A 15,086-nucleotide genomic window follows, 5' to 3' on the forward strand; every position below is an offset into this window, starting at 1 on the left:
TTACATACATATTCATGTATTTTAATAAGAACAAGGCATTACTCTTCGATATTTTCCATAAATTTGTTCTCATAAGCAATTTGATAGACACCTACTATAAGTGTAATGGGGGAAGTTTACAGTAAATCAGTCTGCCTGGTTTAGAAAACTAGAATTTATTAACCCCTTTCCCAAAGGCCCATTGTTGCCGATGAGATTAGAAGAAAATTTTCACTGTTTCTGTTTTAGAGCAGGGGTACTTTATAATAAGACTATATCATCTAATTGTTTAAAAATCTGTTGTGTTTTATTGAAGTGAAATCAATTTATCTTGTACTATTATTTGTTTGTAAGATCAGAGGCAGTCAAAAAGTCTGGGAAATGCTGAGCACATTTGCAGCGTGGTTTTTTCAGCTGGGATTTTCTGCATGGGCTCCGATCCGTTCCTGTTGCTAACCACGAAAGAACTGTCGATACGTTGGTTAACCAGTGTGCTTCTGTATGGAAGGCTTCTAGCTGTAGTGTCAGTGGAGTGGTATCGCTAATAAACCTTCCATTAATTGCTCAATAGTACCTCGAGATGAGACTCAGAGGCCAGAAGCAGGGTAACCTGTCACTCCAGTGTGTCAGGCAGAATGTCAGGTTGTGAGGCTGGCAGGGTATGTGAGCTGAGGTATAAATCACACACTCAGGGCATGAATGAAGTGCTGAGCACGTTTGGGAGAACAATTAAAATTCAAAATGAAGAGTTAGGTTTGGGGGTTTTTTGTTTTCATTTGTGGCCGCACAACTTTGTGCCTCTTAACTGCTTGTGTGTCATTTTCTTTTCCATTGCTTTATGAAGAAGAAACACAAATATATACACTTCTTATAGAAATGGTAAAAAAAAAATTCTTTTGTTCTTTTCGCACTTTAGCTGACATCATCAGGTATTATCTTAATATTTTAATATACATGTATGTGCAGTAATATCTCAGTCTTTTTTGTGTTAAGGTAAAAGAAGTGAACGTTATAAGATTAACAAAATAGTATGCATCTTTTAATCTTGCCGTGTTCCACCACATCTGATAGTTTTATATACTTTATATATCTACCCATATAATTCAGTTAAAGGACTGGAGCCTTCTCTTGTAAAATTGAATAAATTAAAAATTTTATTCCCTATTTTGTTCCTCACTTAACCTCAGCAGCAGAACTTGATCAATTTATTTTGGTGGTTTTCTGCTCAGTTTCACTTTCTGATTCTCATGTACGCACAATTCTTTGATAGTAGCATTCGTGGAAGAACAGAGGAAATGTTATATACAAACAAAGGAAAAGGCATAGTTTCAGTACTCTGGAAAATGTTGAGGCAAATGTTTGTACTGTGGATGGGATCATGGTCCTCCATTAAAGGCCATTTGAAAAATCCCTTCCTGGTAAGGCCATTTGGAATGTTTTTACCTGCCACCTCCAGAAACCATAATATATGCAGGGGACATCTCTCCTTCTTTTGTTTCCATCTTTAAAAAGGGGTGCTACAATACTAATAGGAAACAATTCCACTACATAGACATTTTACATAATTTTCTGTATTTTACCCTGTTATATCTCAATTTGATGGCCTTCTAGCCACTACATTTTGAAGACTTTGTTGATGAACAGTCATCGCTTTAACACACTGCAAATAATGAAACAAAAAACTTACATTTTTTGATCCACATTAAGTTTTTCAGGCAGAAGCAACAGTGAAGAAGAAGTGCTGTGATGTGTTATGTCAGTGACTTCTAGTCCAAACATACTAACCCAGATCATTGGTTTTTTCCCCCCTCCCTAAATAACAGACAAAGACTGTACTTTTTAAAATAAGCAACTACTCAGACAAATCAGAAAGTAAGTAGAAACCAGGAATTTCAGATACCTGACAGTCATAAAATGTGCCCATCTGAACTATGTACCCATATAAGCCACTCTTGAACTTTACTCTTGTAGCAGACAGAACTGTAAGAAACAGAAAGCTGCAGCACATGGGCAGGAAGAGCAAAGTGCAGAAAACCCCCGTCATTTGCCAAAGACATCTGAAACTAGTAATATAAAATCTTTTATCTTGAGGTTAGAATTATCTTGTAGTTGTACTGCAAGATTACTCTGGGACTCCAAATGAAACCCTGCTGTGTAACTCCTATCTAGTCTTAAAACACATGTGCAAACAGAATAACAATGCAGAAGGCAAAATGCTTATTTTATGGCTGCAGAAAGCCAAAAAGTGAGAATATCTACCATTATTTTCCAAGTGAAACCCATATTTTCATATAAAGTGTGTGCGTAGGTTTAAAAGTACCCCTTTTTTTAGCATCAGACTGGTGTATGTACTCACCAAATTACTTCAGATATTTTGCGTTTCCATTTAGGAAATGTTCCCAGTATTTCCATTGCAGTTTTCTGCGTAAGTCAAATTGATAAAGTGTGCTTAAAAACTTACACTTACAAATCATGATGAGATATAATTAATGCTCCTAAAAATCCGTTAGCTGCAAACAGAAACTGAGACATGGTGTGAGGTTCTTGGGCTTTTCTGCCGTTGTGCCCACTGCACTAGATCCTGTAGAGCCATAAAATAGCGTGCAGATGACAGAGAGAAGTTCAGAATTCTGCCGTACCTTTTGAGGAAGCCTGAAGGATCATGTCTGAAATGGATGCAGTTCCACAGATTGTGATGTTACTCTTTAAAAGAATAGAGAAAAAGCAGGGAAAAATGCCACAGTGTTTCACCAAAAGAAATATAGCTCATAATTACTTAGTACATAAATATGAGGAAGATGGCAGAGATAGGCTTGTTATGGATGTAATAAGAGAAAAGACATTGTCAAAAATGTTTTCATGAATAAGCCTTGGAGAAATCCAGAATTCTGTGAGAAAAATACATATTTGCACTGAGGCCAGTTTAGGCTCAAGTGGCATTATAAAGCCATCTTAGCCCTAAAGGTAAGTCTCAGTTAATTTGCCAGGTTAGTGCAATTTGGAAAGTAAATTTTGCTTGTCTTACTCTTATACAGGTCATCACAGAATTGGCTGCTCCTTGAGGAAGATGAGAAAGATTTTGTCCCTAAGGAGAAAAAAAAAAAAAAAAAAACAGAAAAAAAACCCAGGGTTAGGTATCATATTTGTTAGGGTAAAAAACTTAATATTTCAGTGAATTTTACATCCGTTTTAAAGCTCTAGTATGATGAGCCATCCTTTAGTTTTTTCTGGTTCTGTTCCAGCAGAATGAAATCACTTCCTGTAGGTAGAAATCCAAATTCTAAGCAGGATATTTCTTGGTGCCAGTAGAACTGATATTATTTTGTATAACTGTTTCAACTCACGCTATTAAGAACTTCCCTGTGATTTCTGGATCACAGATTAATTCCAGAATCGCACAAGTCACTAACTGAAATATTGTGGAACTGCACATTATTGTATCTGAAAAGGGTATTGAGATCTTGTTCATGCTGCTGGTACTTCACAGTCTGATTATTGTAACGCATTTCATTTCAATCTTCCCTTCTCTCTTGAGAGTTGCTAGCAAATGGTCCAGAACTTCAGTTAGACTTCTTTTCTATTAGAGTTGTCACCGGCATAGCTCCTGAATTCTTGATAAGCTCTAGTGATGTGATCTAGAATAAAGGCCTGCTTTTGACCTTCAGGCGTTGGCATGCCTTGCTCAAACTTACTTTTTGACCTTTCTGTCTCCTGATGTTCTGTGCCCTCTCCTTGGATCATCAGCCAAGCTGCCTTTCCCAGTCTGGGCTTGTCAACCTTTAAAGTAATGGTTACAAGTGTATTGATGCAGTAATGACTTTACAGCCCAGCAAGCTCCACTTCATTAAATTGGTTGTAATTTGAACTCTCAAACAAGATAGCATCTTCTACAATTATATTTAAATAAATTAAGGTTAGAACTGTGGTATTTAGTTAGTGATAGATTGCCTTTATTTATTCTTACACCTTGTCCCAGGACATTGTATGAATAATTAGAAAAATAAGGCATATACTCTCATATAGTATGCTTATGATATATAAGCACATTGACATGAAATTTAATGGTGCAATTAGCAACAGTATTTTCTGTGTTATTCATAGAAGCTGTTCCAGTATTTTACACTGCTTCCTAGTAATTAGTATATTAGTAATCCAGGTGGTGGGGAGAGAAGTATTATGTAATGGTAACTGCTTCATTTCAGAAACACCAGGGCTTTATTTATATTCAGCCTTAGTTCTGCAGTTTACAAATATGCACATTTTGCTACAACACAGACTCTTCCTCACTTTGGAAAAGGGAAGGAAAAGAAGTGGAAGCTGTATAACCTGTGTTTACTGGTCTAATTTCAGTCTGTTTTAAAATCATCTTGAGTCTAGCATAATTCTGCTGAAAATCTGGTCCTATAAAACTTGGAAAAGATCAAATTTAGGCACTAGTAATGCAGTATATCTCTTCCAAAAAAGAGACAGATTTTTTCCTAAGTTCTTAGGTGAAGTGTAAAAAATATTCTTTTGTAATATTTGAGTGCTAATCATTGGGTAATGGGTGTTCCATGTTTAATGCAACAGTGTAGCTGTCATGTTTTTCTTTTCTTTTTTTTCTTTTCTTCTTTCTTCCTGCACATTCACCTCTTCTTGAACAGAAATAAAAGGTTCAAGGCTTGTCAGCATCAGTTTATAGATAGCTGTTTAAAAATAATGAGGTATTGGGTATTGTAAGGCTCAGGGCTGTCTTGCCAGACTCATTTATTTCCATTCACCTTTTGTCAGAATTGCAGACAGAAGACATTCAATTAAAACTTGTCACCTGTTGCATGTGACCTAATTTGTATTTGTGAGTGTCACAGATTAGGATGCATATGGAGCCATTTAAAAATGTAAAGGAACAATAGGATTCTTAAACATTTTATGCCGCATTTTCGTCATGTGAACATCTTTGTTTATGGACCATTCTTCAAGGGAAATCACTTGGGCTTAGAAATAATAGAATTTATTTACACAAAGTCTCATTTACATGGGAAAACTAAGGGGATTTTATTCACGTTCTTTTGTGGTTTAATGCATAAATGACAGTGCACAAAATTTCAGCATGTAGATGATTAGTTCATGCAAAGTTAATGTTCCTTTCAAGAGAGGTTGAGTACTGAGCTGTGTAAGTAATGCATTTATCAGTTCTTTTGTCAAACTGAAAAAAACAAACCGCTGGGCTTTAACCTGAGAGATGTGTTTATCAGTTCCTTTGCAAAGATCCAGCCATCTCATCCCCTCCTCCCAAAATGAAATTTCCAAAATACTGCTTACATTTGGTTGCCTAGAAACTTTGTTTACTATTAAACATAAGCAAAATCTGAAGTATTGGTTTGGAGCACTTGCTTTGCAAAAGCAGTATTTTTCCTCTTGATTTTTCGACCTGGAACAATTCACTAAGTATTTTAATTAGCCCAATTATTTGGGGTTTTTTTTAATAATAAACTGTTTTTCACAAGTTGTTGCAGAGGAACAGATAAATGAAACAACTTCTAGTCGCAGATCAAGATAGATATTAAAGTCGTAAACACTGTTTTGTTTTTCAGTCAATTATATGAGTCAGTTGATGAATTAATTGCTTTATAGGCACCTTTTGAGAACAGCCAATTTTATCCCCCCCACAAATACTTTTTGGTACTAAATGAATGTAAAGTAGGAGGATGATTTTTAGACTTCCTATGCTACTCTAAATAATGTGTTTAATTGTGGAGATGGCTATAGGAAGACAAAACACCAAAGCCTTCCCCTGGTAATTGTTAATTCAGCCATAGATCAGGACAACTTTAATGTGAGTCATAGCTTATATCATCTTTGATGAATTAGGGCTCTGTTTTCAAAATGTTTTACCTGCCTAGTAGACACGTATTTTACATCTGTAGCTGAATTTTTGCCTACGTAAGGTATTATCCAAATACTTTGTAAACTGATTGCAGAAGCTCTTTGGCATCTTCGTAATGAAGCTCATAAAACAAGTATTCAGATCCAGAAAAAACGATAGCTCTTATTATCTTTTTTCTTCATCTGTGTTACTTTTTTGCCTGTTCTTGCTGTATTGAAGGAGGTCTTTGGTGGTTTGAAGTATTTTTTCCACTGCAGATCTTTCAGACTGCAGGGTTAATGTACTGGACTTTACCCCTAAATTATAGAGGTTGCTGAAGTCTCTAAAGAGTATCTAGATGATTCTCTTTAGATGAGTGTGCATTCTTAAATCTCAGTATGTTCTGTCTGTTTTCATGTGGAAAAATCAACTAGTTTTTCTGGTTTATGTAAATAAAAGCAAAACAGAGTTTATAATATTCACTGAAGTTTACTCAATCTTAGAAATAATCACAGTATGTTCAAGTGAACTGGAACACTATCAAGATGTTATCCCAAAATGGAACCTGCCATTAAAATTATTTCTGCACTTTTCCAGTTTTGCTGTTAATCTGGAGGTTTTTACCTCTGCTACTGATGTTCCTCTAGAGCTTGGCAAGGTGCAGTTTTGTGGGTATTCATTTTTACGTGTCTCTCTATTGAAGACAATGACGGGAATGTTGCAGACACCTGTAGAAAATGGACTGTCAGCCAGTTACATATCTCAAAAAATGAGATAGGAATATTTTTCATACGTATCAAATGCTGTGTTAGAGGTGGAGCTTGCCAGAGTGGCATTGATGTAGAACATGTCAGCTTGCCATGAGACTGTTAATGTACGGGGAACAGGGAAGGGAACAGAATATTAAATTCCTGAAGGAAGTCAAAATTGCACATTTGAGTCTGATTTCAAACCTGTTGTTTACTAAGTAAATTTTATATATATTTTTTTTTTTTTTCCCAAAATGAAAAGCTCCCTCATTAAAGGTAATGAACAATTTCATAAAGGCAGTCCTGGTGTTGGTAGGACTTGATTTGAAGGATTGGATTAATGCCTTCCAATGTAACTTGAGAATTTCTTGTGGGTATAGAGCTCTGTGGAAAGGACAAGAATGTTTATGGGTCAAGTGAACAAATGAACACTGGAAGCTTGTAGCCAAGGTAAGAAGGAGGGGATGGAGAAGAATAGAGATGGATGATAAAGGAGTAAATAGTGGTGGATGATGAAAGGAGTAAATAATACACTTTTAATATGGCTTGGATCTGTATGGAAAATGAGGTGACGTGGATAAATAGTGTTTTCATACTGAGGACCTGAATTGCAAAATCAGTAATATCCTGGGGTATGAGCAATCCTTTTGCTTATGTAGCATCATCACAGCGGGTATCTGTCCTGCATTGAGGTCTTCAAGGCAGTGTGAGAAAAGGACCACAGGATGGGAATAATAATTTAGATTTATTGGCAAGGCAGACACAGATGAGGAAATACAGAGAAAATGAGTTCAGGTTTGCCTGTGTTGTTTAGATATAATAACCTGGTGGGTAGGTCATGTGGCACACCTGCTCTGGCCTTCAGTTGTTTCTGTGGAAGGCTATGTGGACACATTTAGTGTAGAGTAAGTGCCCAGTGTGATTTTGTGTGTTGTGTAGCATTTGATAGAAATCATGCAAAGATTATGCAAGGAACCAGGAGGCAAACTTATTTTTGTAGAATCTTACATAGTGGCTATATAAAAGCATTTACTCCCTCAAGAGTAGCTGGAGAATTTCTTATGTTGTATCAGTACGTGTAATTGCTTTGTTTTAAAAAGTTGCATTGTTTTACATTGATTTGATTTACACTGTTTCCATCTCTGCCTATGTTACAGCTCTACAGCCCAACCCTCCTCTTTTGAGGCTTGCAAGTCATAGCTAAATTTCTGACTACCCATCACTCCTGAACAGATGATTTCATGAGTTGTCCTGAGATGTAAAGTGAATGTGTTGCACTTTAACATTGAAAGTAACTTCGCTCTTAACTGGTGGCAAGCCTGTTCTTCCTATTTCTACCCTGTGGTCATCCCTATTTTTCCCATTAGGGCTCTTGGAGTTGTTTCTCTTTTGAAGGCTTTTCAAATGAGCAATGTGAAATGTGAAGAATAGGAAATGTGAAGAATCAACTTCCTTGTCTGTGGTGAAGCTCTGTTCAGTGGCACGAATGGATGTTTTGATCCTGAAGAACTGTAATTGTAATACATAACAATGCAGTTCATTGGGAGATATTACATGATTTTTAATGGGAAGAGTGGGTACCTTTCTTTTCACTTCATGGCTGAGGACTGGTTGAGATGCTGAAGATTTTGGGAAGCCACAATGCACAGCAGAGCTGAAGCAGAGGTCAACTTAATTTTTCCAGATGTCACAATATCCTCCTTAATAATCTGAATGCAGACAGTGTGGAATTCAGTTACATCTGTGACTGATGTAAAGCTCCTCCTGCCCCAAATGAGGAATTTTTGTGGACAAAATTATTTTTATTTCTTCTTTTTGTTATTCTAACAAAGGAGGCATTGCTACTGTCTTGAGAGCTACTGTTCTGATAAATAAACCTTTATGTAATGAATTATCTCATACAAGCTATAGGAGTTACAGAGGAATGTGCATGCATGTACTCTGGAACCTCTGGATTTCAGTTTGCTACCTGCCAAAGTCCAAAGTGGACATCTGACATTTACGGAATGTCAGATGGGTATATCTTGTTAAGCATGTCTTGCACTGTGTTTACTTCTGTAAAGACCCGTGGGAAATACCAAATAGGTGTGTTAGATTATCAGAAATTAAATCCAAAGTATTTACTTCCTTATAGATATAGGATATCTTACAGATAAAGGAAATATTAGGAGCCAACATGATGGTAAACTCTATCAATTTTTTTGGAAGGGTTATAAAGCTCTAATTTATAGTCTATTGGTGTTAGGTTGTCAAAACTATTTTCACATTAAAATTTGAATTAGTTCTATTATAGACTTAGATAATTTGAAACTGTGCAATACAATTGCTCCCCAGTTATCTAGAAGTTGGGGTTTTTTAAAAGAAAGCTTTATTTAGAGATACAGTGATGTATATTAGGTAAGGGTGTGGATCTAAGTAAAATTTTGCTATTATGACATTTTTCTGTATTTTCTTCCATTGAGTATGTGAATGGCTTGAATGTGTACCTCATCTAATGCAAAAGAGGTAAAAAAAATTGTTCATCTTGGTAGATTTATATTATTTTAATTTAAGCTTCAGTTCCATTACTTTTTGATTAAACATACTTCTGTCTGATGCTATCCATCTTTTATCACTATGAAATCTGTTCCCAAGCAGAAAGAAGGATGGCATCTGAATTATGCAGTAATCATTTTCTATCTATTTTTCTTCAGATGCTGGGCAGTCTTTTTCATAATCCTACCAATATTGCATGTGGCTTGTTCTAATCCTTTGCCTATTTCTGAATATTCAACTATCAAACCTTGGTCTTTTGCTGTTTGTTTTTATAGCAATGTATTGTCCGGGATGGTATTTGCTTCAGGTATAGCTCAAACTCTTGATTCAAGTGTGAAGAACAGTAAGTTATCATTAGTTCTGGACAGGTTTGAGCTATCAGTTTTTTAAGTGGTATTGTAGTTTGTGCATTTCTAAGTATAACTTTTAAAAAAATAAAAACAAAAATAACCGTGCTCTGTTGATTGAATCAGCAAAAATTTTATCAAACAGCTTAAACCACAAATGAGTCAAAGTTACATAGGTAACTACCATAAATAAGATTTCATTCATAATTGTGCACTGACCTCTTGGGGTATGTGATTCATTTGTGTTACTATTTAAATCATGTGATCCCCATAAATGCAACTGGAAGACAATACTATGAGGAATGTACTTCTGGGGTTTGATGGACTCACATACAGAGTCTTCAGCAGTAAACCAGGTGAAATTTCACTCTTAAGTAGAGGAGATCATTACCTGCTTTCCTGATGAGCAAAAGCTATCGAGCAGTGTTGTAGAAAACTCACTGAATTATAGTTGTCAGTGTCTGTTGCGTCCTTAAAGCAAGCATCTCCTTTCTGTGTTAGTAACCCAGGAAATACAAGCAAAAAAAACCAAAACAATACCACCCCGACAACAGTTTGCCTCGGATTTCTGGCTACTTGGCAAAACAGTTTTCCTTTACCAAAAACCAGTCAATCCTTTTTGGGTTTTGAAAAGGAAAGAGGGCTGACAGTTGTTTCCTGGTAACTAGTTTGTGCTACCAGTGCAGGTTCAGAGGTAGCACATAAATTGTGCTGTGTTCTTCTTGCTTTGCACATGAACTGTAACTTCTTTGGTGATGGCTTCCCCTGCTGTCTCGAAGCCAGTTCATGGGGTGTTTCATGTGTAAGGGAGGGATCAGAGGGATGGGAAGTAGAAGAGTGGGGCGCAATAATAGCAATAGGAAATATACATAGAGGGAGGAGAGCTAAAATAGACATGGAAAAGAAAAATGAGAAAGTGAGTTGCGCTTTATTACATTGCTCACAGAGGCCATTGATACTTTATGTGGCCTTGTGTTCCTGTGTTGTTAAATCTGTCATCAGGGACAAATTTTGCACTTGGTATTGCTTGTCCTGTTGTCCTGCATGTGTGCCAAGTTCTTCAGCTTCCGTGTTATGTTACTGCTTGGTTTTAGTCACATTCATCCGGGTTGTCTGGAAATCTGCCTGGGTGACTCAGAAAGAAATAAAAGTATTTCCTTGTTTTGTAAGACCTACTGTCTTTGCACCCTTTCACCTTGTTCCATTTTGTCAATAAGAGCAGTTGCAGCTTGTTTCAGGAAGGTAAACTCTTATATATCCATTCAAACCAGGCAGCAGAATGCTGTATTGAAGAAATGAACAGTATGGACGTAGAACACAAACGTTAAGTCATCATTGATGACATCTAAATTCACAACTCTACAATTTCTTTCAAATCCTCATGAACAATTTCAGTCTTTTTGCCACATATGTATTCTTATTTTACTAGGGATACTTACTTTGTATTCTCTAGCCATGTTAATCCATCTTAATTTGTTTTTGACTATCTAAACTGTGTACAGAACTCATTCTTTCAAAAGTTCTAATTCTATATCCATGCTTCTATATCCATGGTGTTTATTACAGTTTTGAAATTTTCCTTCTGGCAAAGATGACTTAAGATTAGGCTCTTTCAAATGGAAACTAAACTTGCTATCTGTTTTTAATAATATGTAAAAATGAATGAATGGTTTTAAATGAACAGGAAATTAGGTTGTATACTTAGTCTTGCATGTGTGGACCTCTAAACTGCTTGCAAATACTTGTAAGGCTGATTTCCCTTGCTTTCTAAAATTAATCTTTTGAAATAAACATGCTTTTAATATAAATATTGGAAGGCAGGAAATAGAATGTTACCTCAAAGGTGCGCTCATAATGCCTTTAATTACATGTTTGCTTGTGTTTCCAAATGTAGGTGTGCGCCTAGACCGAGTACGTGGAGGTCGCCAGAAGTACAAGCGCAGAATAGATGCAGAGAACAGCCCATACCTGAACCCTCAGCTAGTTCAGCCAGCAAAAAAGCCATGTGAGTACACCACATACACAACATTTCTCTCTCAGCACAGGCTGTTGACTCCTAGCCCTGTTTGCTAAGCTCCTTCTGAGTTGAGGAAGGGTTGGGTCAGAAAATATTACCATGAAGACTACATCGATTCTGCTGTTAACAGGTTTTGTTTTAAATGTGCTCATCTTTCTCAAGTGGAGTTGAACAAAGAGTGTTTTTACAGGTGGAAGTGTATAAAAGCATGGTTTATGCAGTGCAAATTTTACATTTACAGGTTATCTTTATTTTCAGTGGTACATAAAATGGTTCATACTGTGATCATTAGCTCATTGAAGCTTCTACTTTCAGATTTCACAAGAAAGTGATTTTTGTAGTTTTCCCTAACTAAATGAGTTTGACTGCTCAACCTCCCAATGAAAATACATTAAGAGCCTCATTAATTTATACCTATAGATTAATAAACTACCTAGCATTAGATTAAAACAGCAATATGCCACACTAATAACAAAGCAGAAAGTGGTAGTTTGGGCTCTAGTACCCTCATAGATTTTTTTTTTTTTTTTTTTTTTTTTTTTTTTTTTTTTTTTGCTTTGTTTTGTTTTGTTACGTTTTAATAATGTCCTTGATTGTATCTCACCAGGCTGAAATTAAGAGAGAAAGAGATGATCATCTCACTGCTAAAATACAAGTTCCATCCTCTTTGCGATTAACTAAAAATAGTTAGGGGTTTTGCTGTGCGGCTTATATAAACTCAAGCAGTGACTGTACTAATTCCATGAAGTAAATTTAATAGCATTATAGCTGTAGTGCAAGAGGCTGGTGTATTACCCTGCAAAGACACACAGGCTGTGTATCAAGTGTTGTAAACTCTTCCAAATTCAGATGGGAATATGCACGTCCACTTGGTCCTGCTGAGGAGGTTAATTTGCTCCTAACATGGATAAATAAGCCAGTGAAATAAGGAGGGCAGATTCCTTCTTGTCTCCCATTTGCCTCTGTCCCTAAGCCTTTGACAACACACGTCAGTTTTAGCCCCTGAAAATACCTGGCTGGATGGAAAATGGAATCTGTTTCCGATGGTGTTCCCCAGTAGGGGACAGTGCTGTGTGCAATACGTTTGAGCATATGGGGATCTGGAGAGCAAATAAACAGTCTTTGAACTGTAAGTGAAAGGGCATTTTAGCTGTGTCAAAGAAAAAGCAGCCAGTTTTACATAAAATTAAGGCTTAAGTGAACATATGGCATAGTTTCCTTTTGCCTTTCCAAAAAACATTATGCTGATTATATTCCTTCAATTGTCCAATCTGGCATCTTCTACTCAGCCTCCATAAGCTGTCCCACTGTTCTGTAAATACAATCTAGGGCTGCACTAAGCAGATTTTGCACATTATAATAAAAACTTTCTGATAATACAATAAAATTTAATAAACTCTAATGCTTAATTTCATTAGAGGTTTAGTTTTCCTGGGTGCACAGATTGTCAGTTTTTCATTTACTTGATATTGTCATTGAGTAGAAATGTTGATAGCCTAACATACCAAAAAAGGCCTAGACAAAACAGACCTCCCCCCCCCAAAAAAAAACAACAACAAAAAAAACCAGCCCAAAAGCCCCAAGCCCTTAAGATATGAACAGAGGTTAATGCAGTTGTACTGAAATACAAGAATCTCTGTGTAAACCCAAGATTATTGCAACGCGGTGCATTACATTACCTATAAGGTGATAACTACACCGATTTCTGTAAGCTCCAGTTGTCTGAGATAAACTAACCTCCTCATAAATCATTACTCATTATCTTCATGCCTCCCTCCATTTTCCTTGGCTTGTCCAAGTAAAAACAATTTTGTAATAAACATTTTCAGAACTTAATTTTCAAATCCTGGCAGATAAGTGTCCAGATTTGGAACAGTTGAATTGGTTTTGTGTGGAAGTAGCCTGGGAGATTTTCTGGACCCTGACTGATAGTTTGTGCATAACAAAGGCACAGGAATGAAAATTGGGTTCTATTGATTCTAATTAGGGAAACATTAAATAAGATTTACCTAGAAACAGTGCTCATGGCTATTCAATTTCCTGAGTGATGGAGTTTTCTGAGTACATTCAGAATTTTCCTATGTTCTATACTAATGCATGTGCCAATACATGCAGCTTTTTCCCTCTGTAAGGAAGGAGCAGGTGTTGGGAGGATCTTTCCTACACCTACTTCTGATCTCAGTTGTATTTTCCAGCTTCACCATAGAATTTAATGGCCTGCCCACAGATTTTATTGACTACAAAAATAAAAAGGATTTGAGATTTTGCAAATCCTGAGTCAATATTCAAAAATACTCAAAATGGACAATATTCCTAAATCATCTTTGGAATGCCATTGGTAAGGAGCCCCATACACAAATGAAGGTGGTTCTTTGGCCATTTCTTGTACTGCAGGGGGAAAAAAACCAGAACTTGGGGGTGAAGGTGCTTTTTTATTCATTCATCATGGTTTAAAAACCCAAAAAGTAGAAGTCCTCAGCTGCATATTGTTTGGATGTTAAGAAACTCTTTATTAATTTATCCTATCTTCCTAACCAATTGCAAATACTGGAATTTGGAAGGAAGTAATGTCTTTTCTCACTTACATGTTTCCTGTGTGAAATTGAACAGGTTATGAAGAGACTGTTTAAAAATTAAAAAAAACTTGCAAAGGCTGTTTGCCAATGTAAGTTAAAACTACATCTGTCATTTCTAAATAAGAATAGAATTCCTCATTAATCAGTTTGATAATCAGTCAACTATTGAGATCAAAAATTGCTTCAGTTGGCGTAGTTCCTATAGTTCATATAAAGCATGAATATGTCCCCTTGTAATAAAACAAGCTTGACGTGATGGTTTCCAGTTGGCTCTTGCGCTTATTTTATGAAGGACTGACATATATCACAACTTCTGACACAAGAATTTGGAGTAAGGCAAAAACTGTAGAGAGAGTAGATCAGAGTCAAGGAGTCTGTCACTAAAGAGCAGTAAAGTTTCAGAAATCTGAATCAAGTGAGCATTTTACGGACTAGTGGAGGGATCCTCTCTGACACTGCTGGGCAAGGCACATCGCAGTCAGCTTCCATTGCAGGAGAACAGTGTGGTGACTTACATGCAGATGGAGAAAATTATACTAATTCTGGCAGCATTCTCTGCACTCAGAAAATACTTGGTGTCTTCTCACAGTGGAATCCCATTTATATGAAGCCTTACAACATTTTATCTCACTGAAGGGAACAGATTCATGTAAAATCACTAAAGGGTGCCATTTGGGCTCTAAATTCTGATAGTGCATTTGAGGTCAAAAGATGTACTTACCAGGAAAAATAAAATGTAAATATATTGGGAAATATAGTAATGTACCCTTTATTAGGAGGCTTAATGAATTAGTCCTTTTCCCACTTTTCAGTTCTGCCTTCTCAGAGTAGTAAATCAGGCTCCTGAATAGAGAGAAAATATTTCCATCATGCCTTCACGTGGATATAGTGCTCATATTATGTTTATCCTACTTACAGAATGGCAACACTATATTGTAAATCTTGTGGGCTCTTCTCTTTTTTTCCTCTCTGCATTTTTCCATATAACTTAACTGATTATTCCAAATAGATGTCACAAGTCAACTGGATGAAAAAGTA

At 36.3% G+C, this 15,086-nt stretch overlaps 1 protein-coding gene across 32 annotated transcripts in view; it reads left to right on the forward strand.

The window, feature by feature from the left end:
• Window positions 1–15,086, forward strand: part of ESRRG (estrogen related receptor gamma) — a 387,661-nt gene that overhangs the window by 323,886 nt on the left and 48,689 nt on the right. For all 32 annotated transcript variants that reach the window (XM_058420042.1, XM_040060736.2, XM_040060734.2 and 29 more), the window contains one exon: window positions 11,350–11,460. In XM_058420042.1, the coding sequence (XP_058276025.1) occupies window positions 11,350–11,460 (111 nt within the window). The remainder of the gene's footprint in view (window positions 1–11,349; window positions 11,461–15,086) is intronic.

The sequence above is a fragment of the Hirundo rustica genome, chromosome 3, assembly GCF_015227805.2.
Source record: "Hirundo rustica isolate bHirRus1 chromosome 3, bHirRus1.pri.v3, whole genome shotgun sequence".
NCBI classification, from domain to species: Eukaryota; Metazoa; Chordata; class Aves; order Passeriformes; family Hirundinidae; genus Hirundo; species Hirundo rustica.